This window comes from Anopheles cruzii, chromosome 2 (assembly GCF_943734635.1).
Source record: "Anopheles cruzii chromosome 2, idAnoCruzAS_RS32_06, whole genome shotgun sequence".
NCBI lineage: Eukaryota > Metazoa > Arthropoda > Insecta > Diptera > Culicidae > Anopheles > Anopheles cruzii.
The window spans coordinates 3,212,683-3,235,325 of NC_069144.1; the positions used below are offsets into that span (position 1 = coordinate 3,212,683).

The 22,643-nt window shown below is 52.0% G+C and overlaps 4 protein-coding genes across 4 annotated transcripts; 3 read left to right on the plus strand and 1 right to left on the minus strand.

Annotated features, from left to right (window-relative positions):
- The first annotated feature begins 11,056 nt into the window (after positions 1-11,056).
- LOC128277595 (ADP-ribosylation factor-like protein 1) lies at positions 11,057-12,627 on the plus strand. The gene is made up of 4 exons (XM_053016075.1): positions 11,057-11,223; positions 11,380-11,596; positions 11,667-11,778; positions 11,844-12,627. Exons 1-4 carry the CDS (start codon positions 11,220-11,222, stop codon positions 12,051-12,053), a joined length of 543 nt encoding a protein of 180 aa, XP_052872035.1. The 5' UTR covers positions 11,057-11,219; the 3' UTR covers positions 12,054-12,627.
- An 84-nt stretch (positions 12,628-12,711) lies between these two features.
- Positions 12,712-16,064, minus strand: LOC128269107 (DNA polymerase delta catalytic subunit). The gene is made up of 2 exons (XM_053006468.1): positions 15,994-16,064; positions 12,712-15,931 (listed from the first exon to the last, which is right to left on the minus strand). Exons 1-2 carry the CDS (start codon positions 16,062-16,064, stop codon positions 12,712-12,714), a joined length of 3,291 nt encoding a protein of 1,096 aa, XP_052862428.1.
- Positions 16,065-16,860: 796 nt separating this feature from the next.
- LOC128268077 (palmitoyltransferase Hip14) lies at positions 16,861-19,057 on the plus strand. Its single transcript, XM_053005087.1, has 4 exons — positions 16,861-18,075; positions 18,139-18,301; positions 18,375-18,494; positions 18,560-19,057. The coding sequence occupies exons 1-4, from the start codon at positions 16,861-16,863 to the stop codon at positions 18,919-18,921; spliced, it is 1,860 nt and encodes a 619-aa protein (XP_052861047.1). The 3' UTR covers positions 18,922-19,057.
- A 2,830-nt stretch (positions 19,058-21,887) lies between these two features.
- On the plus strand, positions 21,888-22,632 carry LOC128267711 (transmembrane protein 14 homolog). The gene is made up of 2 exons (XM_053004601.1): positions 21,888-22,094; positions 22,189-22,632. The coding sequence occupies exons 1-2, from the start codon at positions 22,019-22,021 to the stop codon at positions 22,449-22,451; spliced, it is 339 nt and encodes a 112-aa protein (XP_052860561.1). The 5' UTR covers positions 21,888-22,018; the 3' UTR covers positions 22,452-22,632.
- The last annotated feature ends 11 nt before the right edge of the window (positions 22,633-22,643 follow it).

Below are 22,643 nucleotides of genomic sequence, written 5' to 3' on the forward strand. Positions count from 1 at the left end.
TCATTAAACATTCGAGAGAATCTATTAAAGCATCTAATCCCTGGCCGGTGTCGGAAAGTGGGACACCCGGGGAACCGAGTCAGCCAGCCCGGGTTTGATTAATGATCGAATAGAATTAAACTAAACGCCAAAAAAGCACTGCGCTCGGTGTTTCTCAGAATCTCCATAAACGAGCTCGGAGCGGGGCAGGATTGTGTCCACCGGGGGGACCATCTATCAAGATCGCCCATAAATGAGAGAGGGAGATCAAAACGCTGGCAGGGCCCGGATTATGGGCTGGGTCGAAAGGGGCATAAATATTCAGATCGCACCCCCACTCGGCCGCGGTTCAGGACCGCTCTTCTGAACCTCTAGTTCCCCTTTTGCTGCTGGCAACTGCCACAAGAAAGTTGTAGATTCCACCCAACCAAACAACACTCTATTAGACCGCGTTAAGCGGACCTGATTAATTTACATTCGGGAACCGCTGTGTGACACAAAGTTGCATCCCTTCCTGCTGCATCCTGATGTCCTGAGCGCGCTAGAGATTGCAAAAGCAGCGAAGGCATATGATCGTCTTCAGTGGCGTCCTCGTGACGCGTCGCATATTTTAAATCGTGCCCTGCGATGCCTGTCAGAGGCTCGTGGTGTCTCCTTGTCCCGATGGGCCCTCTACAATGTGTTTCGGATATCGGATCGTTTGGCGCCTTCATCTCGAGTCCGTTGCGCCACACACACACACACGATCGATGATCCTCGGCCACGGGATCGTGCTCGACTTCAATCAATGTCTGCAAACGGGCGTTGAATGTTCATCGTCGTGTCCGCGTGGTCCGAGTGTGATTGAGTTGCCAGCGCCAGTCCTAGGCCCACGCGCACGCTCGAGAACGGTGCTAGGTCTGATCCGCATCCCTGCCACATTACCACAATGTTGCACCGAATAGGTGCTTAAAGTTTAATCACATCGCTGTCTTGCTGGGCCGATGGCATCGGATAAAGAGCCGACTTCCGACTTCATTGGCGCAATCATCTCGAGAGATGTGCGGCTCCTGAGCCGTAATGACCCCTCTCAGATTGAAGAGGTGTTGGCGAGAAAGGTGAGTAATAAGCCAACACCTTTATGAGAAAGGCAGACGTGCGCTTGTTAACTCGAGCCAATTTACAGCATTCTAGTGAAATATGGCCAACATATTGCGAATATATCGAGAGGCAATAAAAAAGTCACAGCTTTCTGTGATGGTTTAGTTTATTGTTAAACACATCGCAGACGGGCAGACGAGACTTTATATGATGCAAAAGCTTTACACAGCAACAAGAGCCTCAACACTGACCCTTCTTAAGAGCGAGTCTCAATGGAATTTCTGTAGATAAACTATAATGTAACGAGCGAAACGTTGTAAATTTAGTCAAAAAATTTTAACTCTTACTTTACCAAATAAAACGTTAAGTTTCGACTATTGGCTTGGTTGTGAGAATATTCGGAATTATTGCATTAAACTCATGCGTGCAATATATTGCACTTAAAAATATGATGTTTGGTGTGTTTCTCGAAGAAAAACTTATATTGATAAAGTCTAGACTGCCTCTGCCGCTCTGGCGTGTTCCATTCAGCCGACTTCAAGAGATCGAGTGGCTCGTCAATGAAACCTTGTGCTTGCCATTTCACGGAACACTCACCAAAACCTAACACCAGAAGCCCACGTCGTGTCTATCACGAGGAAAACAACTCTTTTGGCTCCAATTTTCTTTTGGTTGGTGGCCAAAATGCTACCCACCAGACGGCACGTTGTACCACCGCCGCCGTCTGATTGCGCTATCGGAAGCGTTCGCAACCTCACGGCACGGTCTGGCGGGCATTTTACTGCGCCCAGCGAACTGGAGCACTACCGACAGCAACGTCCAACGCCACACTTCCTACACGCGGCGGAAGGCGAAAGAAGGCGGAAAAAGGCCCGGTGTCTACCGACGCACGTGCCGGCCGTGATTACTTAATAGGGAAATGGGTGTATCTGTGGTTTGTTTGCTGTTTTTCTTTTTCCCAGCCATTTGTGTAATGGAAATTCACCAACCGAGCCGGGCCGGGGACCGGAGCCACCGGAATCGGGTTTATCTTCCTCGAATTGTGCCGTGCGGTGCGGTGCGGTGAAATATGTGCAACTGAAGCAACCGGGCCGAACTCAGCAACAAATTATGATCGTGACCGCGGGCTTTACCCACTCTTCGCTCGCACACCGAGCATGACAAACGGTGCGGACGGAGAGAGGAGAGGAATGTTAACCGTTCTGCGCTGCTCGATCTATTTCTGGTCCTAATCGCACGGAGGCCCCCGTCGGAGCCCACATCACATTATGCAATCTCCATTTTGCGCACCTTCGTGGCCAGCAAAGTGCCATCAAAACACACAACCTTCTCTCTTTCTCTCCCCTGGGTCTCGTTCCCAGGCCGTTTGGAAGAAAAACAACCTTTTAATACCTTTTTAATATCACGTCACCGGCAGTCACCGGCGGTGCGCGCGGCCAGGACGACCGCGACGGACGGGCGCGACGCATCAGGCTTTAATTGTACCTTCCATCACCTCCCGTGCTAGGGTCCCCCATGGTAGGAAAAACATGTTGATGAGCCACATAAAAATCGCACACATCCTCCCCGGCTGCTGCTGACGGCGGTCGGTGTTCTCCGGAAGGGCCGCCGGACAGCAAATCGCGCCGCAGCCGCGTGCGCTTCCCGCTACTAATCCCAGGCGCATTAAGGTTAGTCACAGGCTGGGGTGGGGCAGCCCGGGGCCCCTCGGGGGGCTTCAAGAGCCGGGTGCGTGTGCGCGTGCGCACGCGGGCACTCTCGTCCCGCGTAGGAAAAGTAGGAAAAGTCTAATTTGCCTCAGCGCGAGCAGTGTGGCAATAAATATGCCCGCCGCCGCCAAAGTTCCCGTTCCCGGCCAGCAGCCTAACGAGTTGTGGTGGAACACGCAACGCTCCTTTGCGCTCCGCGGACCGCGGCCACCTGACCTCCGAAGGCACACACGCAGCACGTTCGGCGGCGGCGACGGCGCGACAACCATAATTGACTCCACGAGAGCGTTTGAGGAAGCATTGATTTCTTTCGCTCCTTTCGCCGCTCAGACACGAGGAGCCGGGTTGGCCGGGTGTGCTCCGAGAAGTCGGTCGGGACCGCTTTCCGATTGGACCGCCGGGCCGGGTCGGGCCGGGAACCGTTAGATCCACTCGGCGCGCGGCAGATAGCGCCGTCGTTTGTTCGCGACGCCAGCAAATAGACGAAGATAGGACAGAAAGATAGAGACAGAGAGCGAGAGAAAGAGAGAGAGCGCGAGCGTTAGCGCGACATAATTAGTGCCTCACCTTCCGCGATCGGCGCCCGCAGTCGGCGGAATGCAGACACCCGACCGATCCCGAATGGCGCAAGTTTTGAGAGGAGACCACGCAGAATGTCAATGGCAACGGACGATGCGACGACATTCTTGAGAGTCCCCGCCGGCGTCCTGGGCAGCGTCCTAAACTTCGGCAGCTTGTCCCCCCCCCGCCTCCCCGCGAGGTTGCCGGAGGGTGCCGAGTAAATCCGATTATTGCTCGTTTACATATAATACGGCGCGGAATTGCTCGCTCGCTTGCCACGCCGCCATTAGGGGGCGGCCTTGTGATGTCGGCGTCGGCCAGCCGGCGTGTCACTGCTCAATCGTGCTCGGGAGGTTCAGGTGATCAGGTTCGATCTTCCGCCCGCCCGTCCGTCGTCGTCTCTCTCTGCGTCACGAACAATAAGCTCGGAGATTAGAGACACCTCAGAGACTGTTTCGAGCCTCCCCTTCGAGGTTGGTGGGTGCGTGCGAAGTTAATCCTATCAATACGAGTCCGAGGGCCGAATCGCGAGAGGATCGCCGGGGCTTTCACCGGGGCCGTTGGTCGTTAGTGGATTAGCGCATGCCTTGCGGGGGTCCCCGTGGCTGGTCCGGTCAAATTGGATGGCACTCACCAGTTGGTCCGGCTGGCGGTGACCGTTTTATGGGCTGCTACCGGTTTCGTTCTATAATTCAATTTAACTAATGACCGTCACATTTTTTCCCCCCAGTTTTCCAGGGCGCTTTGTTTGCCCATAATTCGTCTCGTTAGATGTCGGTTTAAATCTCGGGCACGGAATAGGGCCAACGAAGAAGTGGTTTCAGATGAGAACCCTTCGAACATCGAACAGATCGAGAGATCCAAGGTGATCCTAGAGTGTGCAGGGGTTGCTAGTGGCTCTCTTGAAACCGAGGATCGTTACATCATTCGAACGTCCTATTTTCATAGGTTCCTTTCTGTTCTTTTTCCGGTTCTTTTCCGTTCCGTTGATGTGTAAAGTTTTAACGTGTAAAGTTGATCGCACTGAATGCAAATGCTACGTTTCGATGAGAGGAATTGCATAAAGACTAAAAGGGATTCATAGAAATGATATCGTAGGTGAAATAACTGTCCCACGGCCAGTGGTCCACGCTGTGGCAAGTAAAATGATTTATGCCGCCTAATCTTCGAAAGTGCGGAGAAAACTGTTCAATGAATACTTGACGATTGCTGCTCGACTGTTCGAATTCGTATTCGCGAACTGTTCGAAAAGATATCGCTACGACGAGGTCGTAGTAAACCTAGTGTGACGTATCACGCAAATGCAACCCTGCGGACGATCTGCTTCGATCTAATCTAAAAAACACTTACAAATCCGCTTCGGCTGATCAATAGCTGAGCTGACGCTGCGCTGATCGATACAAATTGGCGAATTGGAAAAATGGTAAAATCCTGCAGCGCCCATCACGTGTACACCCGATGGATCCACGCTGATAATTAGTTCAAAACAGCAATCACCATTAAAAACCTAATCTCTGGCCTCCAATCTCGGCCGCACCACGGACGGACACGCACACCGCACGTCGACGACCCCGGCCATCCCGCCATCCCGCCTGCGCGCGCGATATCTTGGGATGCAAAATTTATGTAACGTGTAGATGCGAGATATCGGACCCAGCTCACGGACCCGCGTCCACCCGTACGTATGTTGCCCTCCTTTTTACCACCGTTTTTATGCCCGGCCGGCCGGCCAGCACCACACACGTCCCATTCTGGGTGCGTGCCTTTTTTTTGCTGCTCTTATCTACGCTTCTCGGGGCACCTTACGCCTGAAACAGTTCGTTTACAACCTTCTTCTCTCGAGCCCCGAGCCCCCCTCCGGTCCGGTTCGCCCCCGAAAGGAGTGTAAAACTCCATTAAAAACGCTCACCACAAATTGGTGGTGAGCGTTAACGTGAGTGAGGTGCCAGCCAAGCACAGAAGAGGCAAAAAAATAATACATCAAACTGCTCAGGGAGAAAAACAAAATTACGCAAACCCCTAACGGAGCCAAACGGAGAGTTTGGCCCGGTGCTAATCCGTGGCCGCGTAGGAATGAAATAAACCTACCTTTCGGTTTATCAACTCAACCACGGCCGTGGTCGATCTCTTGGGTGCTGTTTTACGGTGGCTCGGCTTTCGGCTCAGGTGACTCGCTGTGGGGGTCAGTTGAATGGATGTCTGGCAGATCGTCTGGATCGCGCGGGATCTTAACGTCGGCAGACACACACACAAACACACACACAGAAATGAAGCAGTGGAAGAAATGGTTCAACACACAGGATTGGCACTTGCGTGGCGAAAAAAGAGAGTAATAAATGTTGCCTCCAAGCACTTGTTTGCCGTAGGAAGCGATCGGGTGACGAGTGTGACACTCCACGCCACTTGATCGCCTTTGAAAGCACTCACTTCATTCACTGTCACCCCTTCAGCATGGTTATGTACGGGTATTGCACAACCAATGCTAGACGATCACTCATAGCACGACAACAACAACAAGAAGCCGTGGAACTCAGAACGGGTTCACGCTGTTCACGAACTCGACGTCTATCACTAGGGGTCTTAGGCCGCTGCTGCAAAATCCTGCAAAACTGTAGCGACACGGAGAGAGATTAAAATTAGCCGATTAAAGCCCGAAACCCGACACCGAGCGGCCACACGGAATGGGATGATTGTGTCGCTAAATGTCAACCGGCTGTTGCTTGCGGTCCCTGTTGGTATGTTGTGCCTTTTGCCCGTGTCTCGTTGGTTGCGCAATTAAAGCATAGAGGGAGGGCTAGAGAGGTTGAGCTGCAACTGCACCGATCGGTGCATCTTTGGTGGTGCATTAATTTTGTTTTCGTTCCCGGTGGGGGGGCACACCGGAAAAGGTCGACCACCTCCGGGGGGGCTGGCATTGGTGGTAGGTGGGCGAACGGTTCCGGCATCGGTGCACACACCGGCACCCCGGCACCGGTACGAACCGCTCGTAAACAAATGGGCACAAAAATCACACGGGACCAGTGTGTCAACAAGCTGTTCTGTTGCTTAATGCTGTCAATTATTCATTTCTACGTTTTCCTCGTCCACGTCCTCGTAAGCCACCTCGTAACAGCCGAGCGGGCCAGGTGCTGGCTACCAAAAAGCACCACCACCGCGATGCATCCGAAAAGGTCCAGCAGCAACAGCGGCAGCCCCGGCAGAAGCCGGTGGTCGGTAGAGTCCAGCGCGTTCAAAAGAGTTGAGCGCACGCGCAAGCGACGAACCTCTGCTGCACACCGTTCTCTGTTTGCGTTCGTTCGGCGTTCGTTTTAAATTTGTTTATCAAACAAATGGACTACATTTTTTTCTGCTTGTTGCGCTGGCGGGGCTCTGTTGTTTTAACCGAGGCAGCGAGCGCAACGGATCACACACACGCAACGGAACACTGACCCGAGCGAAGGTTAAGTTTTGGTTTGACATTTCGGTTCTTCCTGGTCATCGGGTAACCTTCAGTAGATGCACTCGAGTGCATACAGACATACTACGATGGGTTTCATTATAAATTCGCCCGATAATATTTATCGCTTCGTGCCACTAAATCGCTCAACCGGAGCTTCTCTTCTCTCCGGAGGTGCAAAAGTCTCACTTGAAACAGGTTGATTCGATTCCGTTCGGGCTTGTGAGCCGCCACTAACACTTTGCTGCTTTGGTTACGCTGAGGGAAAGGTCACCACCGGGGGCACCGGGAAAGGAGCGTTTTCTTCCACCTCCATGACCGCCGCGTGAAGGACATTTTTCTTCGGCTCCTTCGGCAAACCAAACACATACATCATTATCTTGTCATGTCGCGGCACAGGAGGAAAAAACAAAAGAAAGGAGACGAAAGGAGAGAAAAAGCGTTAAACGAAGAAGAAGCAAGAGAGCGAGAGAGGGAGAGAGGCTGACTCCCAAAAGGGATGGTGCCAAGAATTTAACGCAAGAATGTCGCAATCCAACAATTGAAGATACACCGGCCACACGGTGCCAAAGTGCAACAGGTTTCGCCAGGGACAGGGCAACGTACCGGGACCGGGCGTTCCGATGCACTTTATGCACGGACCAAACGATGGAGAAAAATAATCACACACTACGTTGGGTACAGTTAATTAAAAACTCATCTCTTCCGATCGATCATACCACAGGAGACGACACATTTGTGTAACTTAGTTCAGCAACAACTTAGTCCACAATTCCGGGACACCAAATTCCTAATTTAACCAACCTGTAACACTCCAATTGGCCAAACTCGACCCGTCAATGGGGTCGATCAAAGTTGGTACACTGGCGGACACTTGTGAAAAATCCCAAACACGAACCACAAAACGGCGAAGCGGATCACGGACGGACACACGCCACAACCGACTGGCGCAACCGATCGACGCGAACTGATGCCGTTGCGAAGCGGCCGGATTTCTCGTGGCCCGCATAAAACGCCGCACGATCGAATATGCTTCTCTCCTGTCCCCTTTTCGTTTTCTCTCTCTCTCTTCCTCTCTCGAAAACAGTCGCATTATGTTCTACTCGAGCCTTGATGCTGGTACGAGCCGAGCGCTTTCGGTGATTCCTTTTTCTTCAGGCTTAACCTTTTCGCCCGTTCCTTGGCCGTTTTTTCTCTGCCGTTCCTATTCACACACATTCTCCGATCGTTTGAGGAGTTTCAGGAAAATAAGTCCCTCGTTCGCTCACCCTCTCTCTCTCTCTGTCTCACGTGAGAGCGAGAGAGATTTTTAGCAGGTCGGTGGCGAATGTTAAGGAATTTTTGTATGTTTTTTATGTTTTTCATCACCCCGTTCCGATGGTCGTCGGACTACGATGAGCTACGATCGTGTGTACCCCCGGCCCGGGAGTGTTGAAAACGGGCAGATAAAAAGATGGCCCGACGACGGGTTTAACAACTATTCTACATTCTACATTCATCTTAACTGCAGGGAAAATTTTAAAACATTTATCAACGGCACAGCATCAGCAAACACCCTGTTGCGACCATTTCTCTCGCCACGACTGTGTGTTGCGCTGACGGCTGGGCCGGATTGCTCGCTGTTGGTGTTGGTTTGCGGTTGCTGGCCCCCGCGGTACAAGAAATCCCGAATCCCGCTGGGACATAATATCGTCTTCAAAACATCAACACCACCGCAAACGGCACAAACCGCAGCATCGCCACCGTCCGGACCTACGCATGAAGCCTTGGAGAGAGATAAAAACCCGGAGTGAGAGAGCATTTTCCATTTCGAAGATCACAGGAGAGCGAACAGCGAGAGAGAAAGAGCGGGACACGAAAGTAAGATGGAGATCGTTTGGGAAAAAAATGAAGAGCCACGATCGAAGGGACACCGTCGATCGACAGGGACTCCGGTGTGGAAGCTGTGGATCCCGGGTCCAGCCTTCCGAACCGTTTGGATCTTTTCCAAGTGTCCGAGTGTGCGTTTGTGCGTGTGTTTCCGTGTTTGTGGATTCCTCGTCGGGTGCGCGCTTTAGTTTCGCTCCCAGCGCACGTTGACCCACGTTCGTTCAGCTTACGTGTGGGGCCACTTTCGGTCCGCGATCGCCCAGCATTAGTCCTGCCGTGGAGCCGGAGAGCCGGCTGGGGATGGACTTTTGCATGGTAAAAACAGTTTAAAGTATCTAAAACACCGCATAAATGGTGCGATGAACGCACCACGGACATGAACTTCGCTTGACTCTGCGCCCAGAAGTTGCAGCATCACGCGTCAAGCCCCGGGTACCGTTCAGGAGCTGCTGGAGAAAGGCGATCGACCGGCCGACCGGTGCTCAAGATCCTCTCGCAAGCACGCTATCGTGTGGCCGAGGCACGCGCAACTCCCGCCAGAAGGTTATACGCCAAACGAACGAACGAATGGCAACGCGCTGATAAACTGTCAATCTGTGGCGTTGGACATTGGGAGGCACATTCCAGCCCGGACGGCCGGCCGGCCGGACGGACGGACGGACGGACGACGTCCGGGAAGGACATTATCATAATGCCAAAATAACGTTGAAAAGTAATATGTCATTCTGCGCTGATGCCCCGACCGCAGGGCCCAGGGACCGACGGACCGTCGGGGAGCTGGAAATGCGTGGCTGCCTTTGAAATATTGCTGCGATAGTGCCCGCGGGCATCGGTTATTCGTGCAAATTTGTTCATTTATTACCCAGGCCCCCGAGGTCCGGGCCCAAGAGTTCTGCGTCGGTCCTCCCGGCCGGCGCATACGTACCGGCGGGTCATGCTGAGTGAAAAGTTGTCGATATTAATAGACGGGTTCGGGACCTGGGAACGTTGCGGGAATGCCTGCGGTGTACATTCCTGCGTACTCCTGCGGGCAGCGAGGAATGTACATGACGTTGTCGGGTGATGCTCGTCAAAAGTGCAAACGGCAATGTCACACGCACTCGACCTTTCGATTAAGACGTACTACCGCAGAAAATAGGGAGAAAACCACAAACCGTGTTGCCCTAGTTCTTTTGTCCGATTCCTAGCGGCGGCCGTTGGCGATCTTTGGGCGATCTTGCTTTTCTGGAATACGCCACGAAACCGATACTTTGACGCCTTCGGTGAGCGCTTATCGTTAAGTTTGAAAATTTACAACCTTCGCTATCGCGTCCCGTTCCGGCTCGCGACGGTCGAAGATCGGCCTGACCGCTGAAGTGCCACCGCGTCGAGTGACGTGGTGCGTGCCGCGAAGACGTGGAATGCGCATTCCAACACATTCTGACGCGCTCTCGGAACTAGAGAAGAAAGTGCGTATTCCGCACGCGGCGTGATGCCGAACTGCGCGCGGGACTGGTTTCTTCCGAATCGATCGCGGCCGAGGATGGTGATGGGGTGATGATAGTGAAAGATAAAACCGCGCGCCCCGATATTAATGGCCTTGAGCGACTTTTATTGGAAAATTATTCGAAACTACAGGACGAAGCTGGGTTTGGTAGCTTCGGGGTGCTTCTTCGGGGGCGACACCGATTGCGGAGGTTTGGTTCCGCAACAACACGGGGGCTCCCTGTAATTGATATCGAATTGTGGAATGGGAATCTGGAAACGGTCGTTACTCAAAACCGTTATGCTAAATTGGGTTCAACAAATTCTACAATAAAAGCAGAGAAAGTGGCGCACAATCCAGAAAATAGAAGGTTCGAGAACACTTTTATTTTGTCGCAAAAATTCATCAAAACACATAGGAGAGTACTTTCTTTAAGATGGACAACTATCTTTTCTTAAGGTATGGTGATGTATGGTAAAAATCTCGGTTTTTGCTAGTATCCTACATTTTGAGCAAGTGTCCCCATTTTAGCACTGCTTAGGTTTTCACCTATTACCTATTATATTTATTATATCGTTTCGAAGAAAAGTTGTTCATGTTCTCTACAATTCAGATTACTTGTACTACTAGCTTACGATTGATTTCCTTTGGGCAAAACTCCAATTGAATAGCATAATCGAACGAAGATGGTTTTTGAAACCTTTTCTTTGGCAAAATTTAATTCAAATACGATTACACCACCGCCGCCGGAGCGTGTGGTGTAAACTGATCCAGCCCTGCGCGTCAATGCGAACACGTCAAAACGTCAAAAAGCGCTAGCCGCACCAGCTGTCAAAACGAGTACACCGCGAACGACTGCAAAATTTGTCTGACTCGTCGGCGACGATTTTGTCTCGTCTGTGGTTTGTTGTTCCAGCTTGCCCCAAACGCCCAAGGCAACTACGAAAGGCACGGGACCGAACGAATGTCCGAAATTGGGCCTCTCGACGGTGCAGTTCAGTGAAGCGCTCGGCTAAAACAGGGATCCCATACACCGCAGCACCACCTCAGTAGGTCTGGTTCGGGGAGTGTTGACAGCGTTGCACAAAACAGGAAAACACACAACACCGCACCGTAAAATATGGGTACGTCAGGGTGGCGCGCGCGGCAGGCACGCAGCATGATGATAAGGAGAAAATTAAAGAAAGCAAAAAATGGCACACCGTTTCGGGGTGCCACCGTCACCGTCGGAAGTGGTTCCAATTCGTTCCACTAGCAATCTGTGCTTTCGCTCTTCGCAGGGGGACTGTTCAGCTACTTTCGAGGGCTGCTAGGCAGCCGGGAAATGCGGATACTGATTCTCGGCCTAGACGGTGCTGGCAAGACCACAATCCTGTACCGGCTGCAGGTGGGCGAGGTGGTGACCACAATACCGACGATCGGCTTCAACGTGGAGCAGGTGACGTACAAAAATTTGAAATTTCAAGTGTGGGACCTCGGCGGACAGACCAGCATACGGTAGGTATCCGCACAGTGGAAGCATTGGCCGTTGATTGGCTCCATGTGACCCGTTTTGTTTTGTTTGCAGACCATACTGGCGTTGTTATTACAGCAATACAGACGCCATCATATACGTAGTGGATTCCGCAGATAAGGATAGGATAGGCATATCGAAAGACGAGCTCCTGTACATGCTCAGGGTAAGCGAATCCGGATTCAACGTACGGTAACGCAGGGTGCCGGTTTCATTGTGTCCCACTTGCAGGAGGATGAACTGGCCGGTGCAATACTGGTGGTGTTGGCGAACAAGCAGGACATGGAGGGCTGCATGAGTGTGGCCGAGGTGCACCAGGCGCTCGGGTTGGAGGCGCTGAAAAACCGAACGTTCCAAATATTCAAAACCTCCGCCACCAAAGGGGAAGGGCTGGAACAGGCCATGGACTGGCTGTCGAATGCGTTACAGGCGCGAAAATAGCGCGACCAGTAAGGAAGGGAGGCTCTTTCATCCTCAGGATCCCCTTGGATATCGCGGCCCCTCCCGCTTCGGGGGCCAGGCCGTGGATTCCATCGCTCCGACTCCGTTGGGGCGACTCATTGTAGATTATCGACTACGGGAACGACCCACCCCGTTCCGCGGAGAGATAGGACAAAGCTTCTGCTTCGTTCCGACGATTCCATTTACCATCTCTCCATCGCCAGTCCTGCGCCTACCGCGGAACCCCGGGGTGTCCACGTCCACACTGGGGAATTAGCTTTCTCTTTTTGCCTAATATTGTGTTACTTTTTTGTTACTTGAGTCGAACGGATACCCGGTACACCGGGGACGGACGGTAGCTTTCCGCCTCTGCTTCTGCTTTGGCCCGGCCCGGCAGCCGTGTAGTTGCCGCTAGAACTTGCCGTGAGTGGTATGTTCGGGTGCAGAGACAAAAGAGCGAATAAATGCGCGTTCGGCATCGTTTGACAGGACACGACCACCTTGTGCGTGTGTTGAAGTGAAAAGCATTAATTTTATAAAGAAAGTAAAAATTATGTACCATTAAATATAAATATTATACACACGGATTACGTTCATCAGAGACTGGTGGTTCACTTTTTATTGGCCAAAAAGGGTGAGAAAAAGAACGGAACCGTCATCACCAGCTGGGCAGACCGAAACGAGCGACCCGCTTCTCTTGCGTGTCCAGCTCCATCTTGATCTTGGTGCGCATGTAGAAGATGGGACAATCACGACTCGTGCAGATCACCTCCTCGTGCAGCGATCCCTGGCACCGCTGGCACTCGGTCCACAGGCGGCAGAAGCGTTCCTCGAGCGTTCGTTGGGCGGCCAGTTCCGTTTGGTAGAGGACCGGTTCGTTCACCGTACAGTGCTGGCAAAGGGGTCTTCCTTCTTCGCCGGCCGCCAGCAGAGCCTTACAGCCAAGGCACGCGTCCCGCTTCTTTGTGAACGCAGCCAGGGCGCCCACCTTCGACGTTACCACCGATCGCGTGCGCGTATGATCGCCCCGGAGTAAGATCGATTCCGCCTTTTCACCCAGGATGGGCTCAAAGATACGGAGCAGTGGTTTCGAGAGTTGATTTTCGAGATAGTAATTGGCATCGATCGGAATACAGTTTTCGAGCACGTAGATCGGATCCTCGGCTTTCTGGTAGGCCGGCGTGTTTTTGGCCGCCGCAATCAGCACGTACGGTACGCGATCGCCCAGCTTCGGAGCGTTGCCGGGATCGCGCTTGCGCATCTTGTTCGCCAGCTCGACGTGCGCCTGCTTGGCCGCGTAGTCGCTCTTCGACAGCTCCTTGGTGATGACCAGCTGCGAGATGTCGATCCGGTTGCAGAGCAGATCGGAGATCGTTTGCTTTGCGTACTCGATCGCACCGTCCGGGTTGCGCTCGATCAGCAGCTTCTGCAGGCAGTTGTTCATGAGATTGGCCACCAGCGGCGAGTTGTCACGCCGCACCGTCTCGATGCCCTTGCAGTCCATCTTGTCGTACCGGTCCGGGCGCGTAAAGTACAGACCCGCGTACCGCTTCTTGTTGATGAGCAGATACGGATAGTACACCTTCTCGAACTCCAGCTTGATCGGTTTCACAAACTTGGCGCTCACGAACTCGGCCGCTTCCCTGCCGAGCTCCATGCTCCGCTCGAGCGTCGACACACCAAAGTTCACCATGACGGAATCCGTGTCACCGTAGATGACCACGGCATCGTTCTCGTACCCATTCTCGACCTTGTAGCGCCGCTCGACCTCTTGCTTCGTTTGTTCGATCATTGTCCGACCGTACGCCGTAGTGGAGCCGGAAATTTCCAAGCACGGCAACTTGCCAACCTGAGCTCCCGTGAACCCGTACACGGAGTTGGCCGAAATTTTCAGCGCCAACTGTCGACCGTCCAGCACGGAGCGCTTGAACGGATCCGTTTCGACCTTCAAATCCGCCTTGGCCCGCTTGCGGGCGGCCAGCAACGATTCCAGAATCTCCGGCAGCAAACCCTTCCGGACGGACGCTTTGACGAACACATTGTTGGCCGGTGTGTGCGTGAGCCGGTCGGGGCTGAGATTCAGTTTGTCCTTCATGTTCGGTTGCACGAGCGTCGTGTAGCAGAGATTGTGTGCCATCATGATGCTGGGGTACAGGGACGCAAAATCGAGCGTAGAAATCGGATTCGCATAGTAGCCGCGCTTCGGTTCGATGACGGTCGCCCCTTCGTACTGCTCCTCCGAACCGGAACTCTGGTACGAAGGAATCAGATAGCCAGCGGCCTTCGATTTGCGCAGCAACTGGCTCATGACTTTGATCTGCTGGCCGCGCGTCAGCAGACAGGACAGCGGCACACCCGTTACGCGGGCCATTTCCATGTAGTTGACGATGCACATCAGTTTGTTGAGCAACCGGAGCGGCAGGTAGGCGTCCTTCAGACAGTACATGGCCAACCGGCGGCGCGTCTGTTCGCTTTCGTTCTGCAGATCCGTGATGATGCTGTGGTGGACGTCCTCTTTCTGCTCCTGCAGGAAGTGGTAACTGACCGCGTTCAGCGTGTACGAGCGCAGCTTGTAGTCGCGCAGCAGCACAAACAGCAGGTCGAACGGAACGCGACCCTCGAAGTTGACGTACTTGTTCTCCCGGCGTCCCATCTGCTTCGACTGGATCACCGTGTCCTTGATGACCGACCGGATGTTGGTAATGCGCCCGAGATACTCAAAGTTTCTCACCTTCAGATGGCTGGCGCGGTTCAGCAGATAGGGGATGTCGAAATTGTTGATATTGTACCCGGTCAGGATGTCCGGATCGAGTTCGCGCACGAAGCAAGCCCACTTATCGAGCAGCTCCTGTTCGGTGCGACAACTCAACACTTGCGCTCCGACAATCGGTGCGCAAGTGTTCAGGGTGAACACGTTGCGCAGAAACGGTTCCTGCTCGCCCTGCCTGATGACCATGTTCGCAATCTGGATGACCGGATCATGCTGGGGCTCGGGAAAGATTCCCTTCCGTCCGGCACACTCAATGTCGAAGCTCAATATACGTAACGGGGCCACTTTGGCCCACTCGCCTTCCGGTTCGTGGGCTATGAATGCGTTGAATCCAACGTCCACCTCGATCTGACAGCGTGTCTCCGGCGACATGACCCCCGACGCTCCGCCCTTCTGCCGACGGCTCCACGTACCGGCCGGCAGCTCGATCCAGCTGCAACCCACCACCGCACGGTCCACCATGAAGCGAATGTCGAAATCGATGTTACTTTCGTACACCCGGCAGTCCTGAAAGTCGAGCGACGGAATCATCTGTTCCTTCTCCAGCAGCCGCTTTACCGCAGCCAGCAGTCTTGGCAGAGCGACCGTCACGCGCACAAACTGGAACTTATCCTCCCCGTTGTAGCCCATAATCGATTGGCGTTCGAGCAGTTCCACTTCCAGCACCGCTTCCTGGACGTTCTCTTTGTTCGAGCGCATATCGTTCAGCACCGCCTTGTTGAGTGCGGCCCGAAACTCGGGCTGGTGCGCTTTGGTGAAACCACGCGGCGCCGCCACGTATAGATAGGGCGTAAAACCGTGAACGTGGGCACACACCGAGTTGCCGTCCATGGTGACGCCAAACATCCGCATCACCGGAACGGGACCGATCTGTGCCCCCGGCATACCGGCCATTGGTCTGCCGATGTAGTGGTCGATGTCAATCTGTTGAAATATCAGCGCATCGGATACCGGGCTTAAGGGAGCGGGCTCCGGACGGCTCCATTTCGAGCAAGTATTTTCATTCTCCGGTCCCAAGCCGATGCGTGCCGTGTCGGCGTCATCGTCCAGGATGGCCAGCTCCGCTTCGCAGTAGCTTTCGAACTCGTCCTCATCATCATCTTCGGTGCTGAAAGCACGGAGCCTTCGCGTTAAACAAACCGTCAATAGAAGGAGAAACTTTCGACTTACCGAAACTTTTTGGGGCCGCCCGATGTGCTAGGTTCGTTCGGTTTACCAAATTGCTTGCGTTTAACGTTCATTTTGTCACAAACATAGGAAAGTACACTCGAAAATCCGGAACCGACTCTCTGGTGTTCGGTGAAAGCCTCGGATTGACTGATTGCGCGCAAAATTTATGTTTCAAAATGCGACGGCTGCTCTGTCAATAAGATCCATAAGGCCAAGCAACTGCCAGTAAACTGTTATACAAATCAAACAAATAAAAAACAGCCAATGAAACGTTTGTCCTTGTCGAAAGGGTCTGCCACTTGAGTCTCAAAATTGCGGCCAACGGTAACTGCTTGTAATCGTTTTAATTTATCTGCAATTAATTATTGTTTGCTTTCCTTGTTTCAACAATCATACCCTTCCCCGAATCCGCCCTTCCGCCCTTCTCGCCCTGGCCCACCACCAACCACCAACTGTCACAGCGCGCGGATGTCAAAATATGTCAGAGTGCGCAGTGTGAAAAAAATCGAAATTTGCGGATTGATAAAAGTGTACCGAAAGTAAAAACGAGTGTTCTTGTGTCGTTCTCGCTACACTGGCCACGGTCGGGGGACGGTGATTGTGACGGGTAGATACGGCCCCAGCGTTGCGGTTGATCATTTTACGGTCCAGTGGCCGACCGTGTGTTAATCACCCGAAACGCGGATTGTCCTCCCGCGGGGGACGCGAATTCCCCGAAAAGGGGGCCCTGACGATCGCCTACGGTAGTAGCCACAAAGTTCCGATCGGGGTCAGTTCTCTGGTAACTCTTTGTCGGGTCCGAGGTTGTGCCCTATACTACGCGCGGTACGCTTTTCACCCCATACCTTACGCCGGATCTGGTAAACAATGTACCAGACCGCGTGCAGTGCCGCGGCCGGTGGTTGCTCGGAGCCGGAGCGCCACGACCGGGACGGGTTAATAACAAACGAAACCCCTGCTCCGGTCGAGCACGATTACAGTGGGTTCGATATCGTGAAGGCAACACAGTACGGTGCGATAGCGCGTGTGAAGGAGCTCATCGAGGCAGGCTGGGACGTGAATCAGCCGGACAGTGAAACGGTGACGCTGCTGCACTGGGCCGCAATCAATAATCGCAAAGATATCATCAAATACTTTCTTGATAAGGGTGCGATTGTGGATGCGGTCGGTGGCGAACTGAACGCCACGCCCCTGCACTGGGCCACACGCCAGGGGCATCTGGCGGCGGTGGTGCTGCTGCTGGCGGCCGGTGCCGATCCGAGTCTTCGCGATGCCGAGGGTTGCTCGTGCATTCACCTGGCGGCCCAGTTTGGCCACACGGCGCTCGTGGCGTACTTTATTGCGCGTGGCGTTAATCCGGATCTGCAGGACCGCGGTGGGATGACGGCGCTCATGTGGTCCGCCTGGAAGATTTCGGCCCTCGATCCCGTCCGGCTACTGTTGACGTTCGGGGCGAACCCGAGTTTGGCGGATCATACGCACGGCAACACGGCGCTACACTGGGCCATACTGGCGCGGAACGCCACGGCCATCAGTACGCTCGTGCTGAAGGGCAAGTCGAATCTGGAGGTACCGAACCTGCGCGGGGACACGCCACTCACCATGCTACAGCCGCACATCGGTTCGATCTGGATCGGGTCGAAGGTGTCCGACCGGATTCGGGACCTGACGCAACAATCGCAGCGCCGCAACTTGTTCGTGCGTCTCACCCTGGACAAACGGTTCCGCTGGTGGACCATGATTGCGACCCCCTTCCTCGTGTTCTACATGGCCGGGCTGATCTTCTGCTCCAATGTGCAAATCATCATTAAATGCTTCCTGCTGGGCTGTCTGTACAGCGTGTCGCACACGGTCGGCCAGAAGCTGTTCGATGAGAACCTAATGGCCCTGCTACCGCTCAGCGTGTACATGGCCACCAAACTGTGGTTCTACGTTACGTGGCTGACGTACATTGCACCGACCGTGTCATTCCTGGCGTCCGTCGCTTTCCTCGCGTGCAGCGTTGCGCTTTGGATTTGCTTCCTAAAGTCATGGCGCGGCAATCCGGGTGTCATTCAACCGACTCAGGAGCAACGGTTTCGAGTAAGTGTAGGCTCCGTTGATATCACTTGATAGATCCCCACTGACTTCCTTTGTGTTCCTCAGACAATCATTGAACTTTCGGAACGTGGGGCAACCGGTTTCGAACCGTCGGCGTTCTGCTCGGCCTGCTTGGTTCGTCGCCCCGTTCGATCCAAGCACTGCTCGGTGTGTGATCGATGCGTGGCTCGCTTTGATCATCACTGTCCTTGGGTTGGCAATTGCATCGGTGAGTGGTTTCAGCGCAATACCATTTTAGGTCTTTCAATACGAACCCTTGTTCTTGGTATTTCTTCAAAAAGGAGCGAAAAATCACAAATACTTTATGGGATTCCTCTGGATGCTGCTGCTCATGTGCGCCTGGATGCTTTATGGTGGCGCAAACTTCTACGTTCAGGCATGTTCGGTGAATATGGAGAATGGTAAGAAAGTTGGTCCACACCAATCACGGTGACACCACCGCTGACGATCGCACGATCCTTTGCAGGTTTGTGGTCAGCGTTCGTGGCGATCGGTTCCTGCAATCCGTGGGTCAGCTGGGTGATGCTGAACGCGCTGCTCCACATGTCCTGGGTAACGGTGCTTACGATTTGCCAGAGCTACCAGGTCGTCTGTCTGGGTATGACGACAAACGAACGGTTAAACCGTGGCCGTTACCGACACTTCCAGGCGAAGGGTGGCAAAAGCCCGTTCAATCGTGGTCCGATCAACAATCTGTTCGACTTTCTGGAGTGCGGTTGCTTCGGTGTGGTGCAACCACAGCGTACCGATTGGATGGAGTTCTTCGAGTTCGATAAGCACGTCGAACACGAACCGTTGCTACGGCCGGATAACTTTCAGTACGTCTGAGTGCCGGTCGGACAGCGGCCAACGGACGCAACAGCGGCGGAAACGACCACCGAAGAGTGCGGAGCGCGAACTGGCAGCACTGCTGCGCGGTGCAGCGATCGAGTCGATGCTGAAGAACGGAAGCCGCACGAAACTAACCTGAACACGATGGAGGAAGTGGCCATTGTCGGTATGTACTGAATATTTGCAAACGACGGTTCCGAGACGGCTAACGTTTTATGTTCAACGGTTGTGTGCCGTTGGATAGACGACATTTGAGCGAAGCGATCTCCTTTCATTTTGGTTCATTATTACACTTTTTATAGTTTTGTCAAACTTGTTTTTACGTTTTTGCTATCTTCCACATTGTGCGGAAGGCCTTTATTTTTCTTCGTGAAGCAACTAACGTTTAGTCCTTGGACTGTGGCTTTACAATTCTATTGATGCTTTACATCCCTGCTGATGACGAAAGAAACTGCAACGGTCCGCTTTTTCTTCATAATGGTGCCGCAGACTCTTCGCAGGCATTATACACATTATCTTTTGTTGATTTATGTGTATTTTTTCACTTATTCTAGTGTCGCACATCACGAATGGATGAGTAATGAATGGCTTTAGATAGGTGTTAGGAAGAATGTAGTGAACAATTACAATGCGCTTATATCGAACAAAGGAATAAAACTAAACGCGACCATCCTCAATGCGCAAGCTGGATGGGAATCCACAAAGAAAACGCAAGACACAAATTAATAGTAAGTAAGCCCCAAGTACTACGTAAAACATGTATAGATTTAAAGTGCAAAAGAGACACACCAATTTACTATTTACGACATCATCGTATCATGGTAGATTTTGTTTTTCGTTTAACGATTCTCAAGCCCCCAAAGTTATAATATTCACAATTCACACTGAGAACGAAGCATACAAAAATATACAACCATCCACGTACGGCTTTCACCGTTATTTTGGTGAAGCCGTGTGTTCGAGGATCATTCCAAGCTTGATGCAGATGAAAAGAGGACGATAAGCTGTACAGAAAAGGTAGAGAGAGTGCAAGAAATATTTAAACCTGTTAGGATTCCGTTATCGTCTTCGCCATGCACTAGAGATGGTGCGCAGATGCACCGAAAAGAAACGTATTAAACGCCACAAAAATTACTTAAATAGCTTAGAAGAACGAACCGGTTGTAAAAAAAGTGAAACGTGCGATAAATTTACCTACGTATATGTGGCACATCCAAAGTATATCGATTCAGGCGAATCAAGCAATAGAGTTCACGCGGTGTTTAGGCCCCACCCCATAGGGCCCCTTAACCACATTCAAAGAATAACCGAATTCATGTAGATAGTGTTAAATCCACCGAAGCGCAATCGCGGTGTTTGTTAAACAACATTAGAATTTGCATAAAACAATGGAAGCGAATGCGAACACACAGCTAGGGATCGTGGAGAAGGACAAACTTTTGCTTTTTTATCGCATCGAAGGACAGAATTGTGTTACTGAGTTCCGGTGGCAACGCTTTCCGCTGGATTTTATATTGCTTTGCATCGTTTAATTTTGCAAACAAACGCGCCAAGAACAAAACCGGTAACGTTCCTTCCGCTTGTCTCTGACGAAGCTCAATGGCGGTAGCTTTAGATGTGATGATGCTATAACACCTTCGCTCGAAGGTGTTCTTCCGGAAGAAAGTTGGTTGCCGGAACAAAATGCAATATTATCCTCTCCGGCCGTCCTATTAAGTATAAATTGCTGCCGAGAGACTGAGTCCTGCTGAGGTTTTAGTGTAATGATCATCATTTCGCATTGTTAGAATATTGTTGCTGCCGCGACCCATTCAACCGCATTTACGGCACATTTTTGCTCTGTTTCGATCGTACGCAAACGGTATTTGATCGCATAAAGGGCTCTTCACTACTAGCCATAGCTGCACTAGTGTCTATGTACTTTTCGATTCTAGTCATATCATTTCAAAGCGGTAGAAACACCGTACACATATAGTCGAGCCGGTTTCCTCAAATATCGAAAAGTCGTAGGATCCCTTAAGATATCACAAGATGGGTCGTGGAATGAACAAAAAACGGGCGACAAAAACGATTGTTTAGTGTATAATGTCATTAAGTAGGAAAGGATTCGTGTTGTGTGTGTGTAAATTGTTTGTAATGGTGTGGTGGTGGAATGACTCACAGAGAGAGTAAAGCAAGGCAGGAAGAACAATCTGCAAACGATCCTTGCCTGTGCTGCTGGTGCGCCTCCTCGATGAGCAAAAGGAACAGTGGTAAATGTTTCGTTATGGGAGACAAGAGTCATCATCAAACTGATCATAGTAAGCTTCACATTAGCATCAGCGACCATTGAAAGCGACATAAGCGAATATTGATCGGTTGTAATCAAGAAAATAATCGCTCTTAATGGATAATATCTATTCTTAAACACGAACTTGGCATTCTTATCTCCTATCGCACACACAAAAAGCACAGGCAATAATTATAGGATAAATGATAAATAATCAAATAACGCGTGAGGGTCGTCTTTTTTAAACTGAAAGAAAGTCTAACAAACCGAAATTGTGCAAATATCGACAGACAGATTAAGATTTTCCATTTATTATCTAGCAGGATCGGCTTGGAGTGACGCAATTATGTGAATTTGTGATCTCTGGACGGGAACCAAGGATACGGGTTCAAAAGTTAAACAACGGAAAGGTGCGTATGTATCCGAATTTTCCAATTTCCACAAAACGCCAATTACATTTCTGTCTCGCAAAACGGTTCTTTATCTACAGCGGTCTGGCGTAAATGTCCCGATCCGTTGATCCTGGACGTAAGGAGGTAAGTGAATGTTAATTTCTTCTATTGTTTAACGGTGCGCAAACCGATTTTACCGATTCGTTTACGAATATTTCACTTTCCGATCCGTTCCTCGTCGGGGCGAACGCATTTTGACAGCTCGCCGGCTGTTGATGTTGTTGTTTTTGATTTCGCTCGTACGTGTGTTTGGCACATATTCCGGCGTCTTGTTGCGATATCGTGTCCTCGATTACGTGCAGTGCCGCTCGTGTACTCTGGGAGTGGAAAGTTTTATCACCTTTTTCCGGTTTTATCAATTAACACCCACAAAATGCCGATGGACATTCTGGGCTTTGCGTACGCGGCTACCGTCGCCGCCGGTGGCATCGTCGGGTACGCCAGAGCAGGTAATGCTGCTGTGTCCCTGTCCCTGCTGCTGTGGTGGTTGAATTCGCAACAGCAACACAATTTGTGCAATTTTTGACCTCTCCAAAATTACAGGTTCCGTCCCGTCACTGGCGGCCGGTTTGACCTTCGGTGCCCTGCTTGGCTACGGCGCCTTGCTGTCGTCCAATGAGCCCCCGCGCCCGCTGCTACAGATCGGTACCGCGCTGGTACTGGCCGGCATGATGGGCTCCCGTTGGGCAAGGTCCGGCAAGTTTATGCCGCCCGGTCTGATTTGCGTTATCTCTTGTGCAATGCTTGCCCGTGGTCTTATCTACCATAACCGCTACCTGCCGATGATCGGGGCGAAGAACGAGTAGTGCCGTGGCTGGCTGGCTGGCTGCTGATGGAATGCATTTATGCAACCGGTGGTGGTGGTGGTCCGGGGTCCGTGGCCTCGGCCGAAGGTCGAAGGTTATGAATGAAGCGACGCATTGACATTGTAAGGGAACGTTCCAGTTTCCGCCGGTGACGGGCAATAAACGTAGTAGGCTATTTGTACTCGATGACGA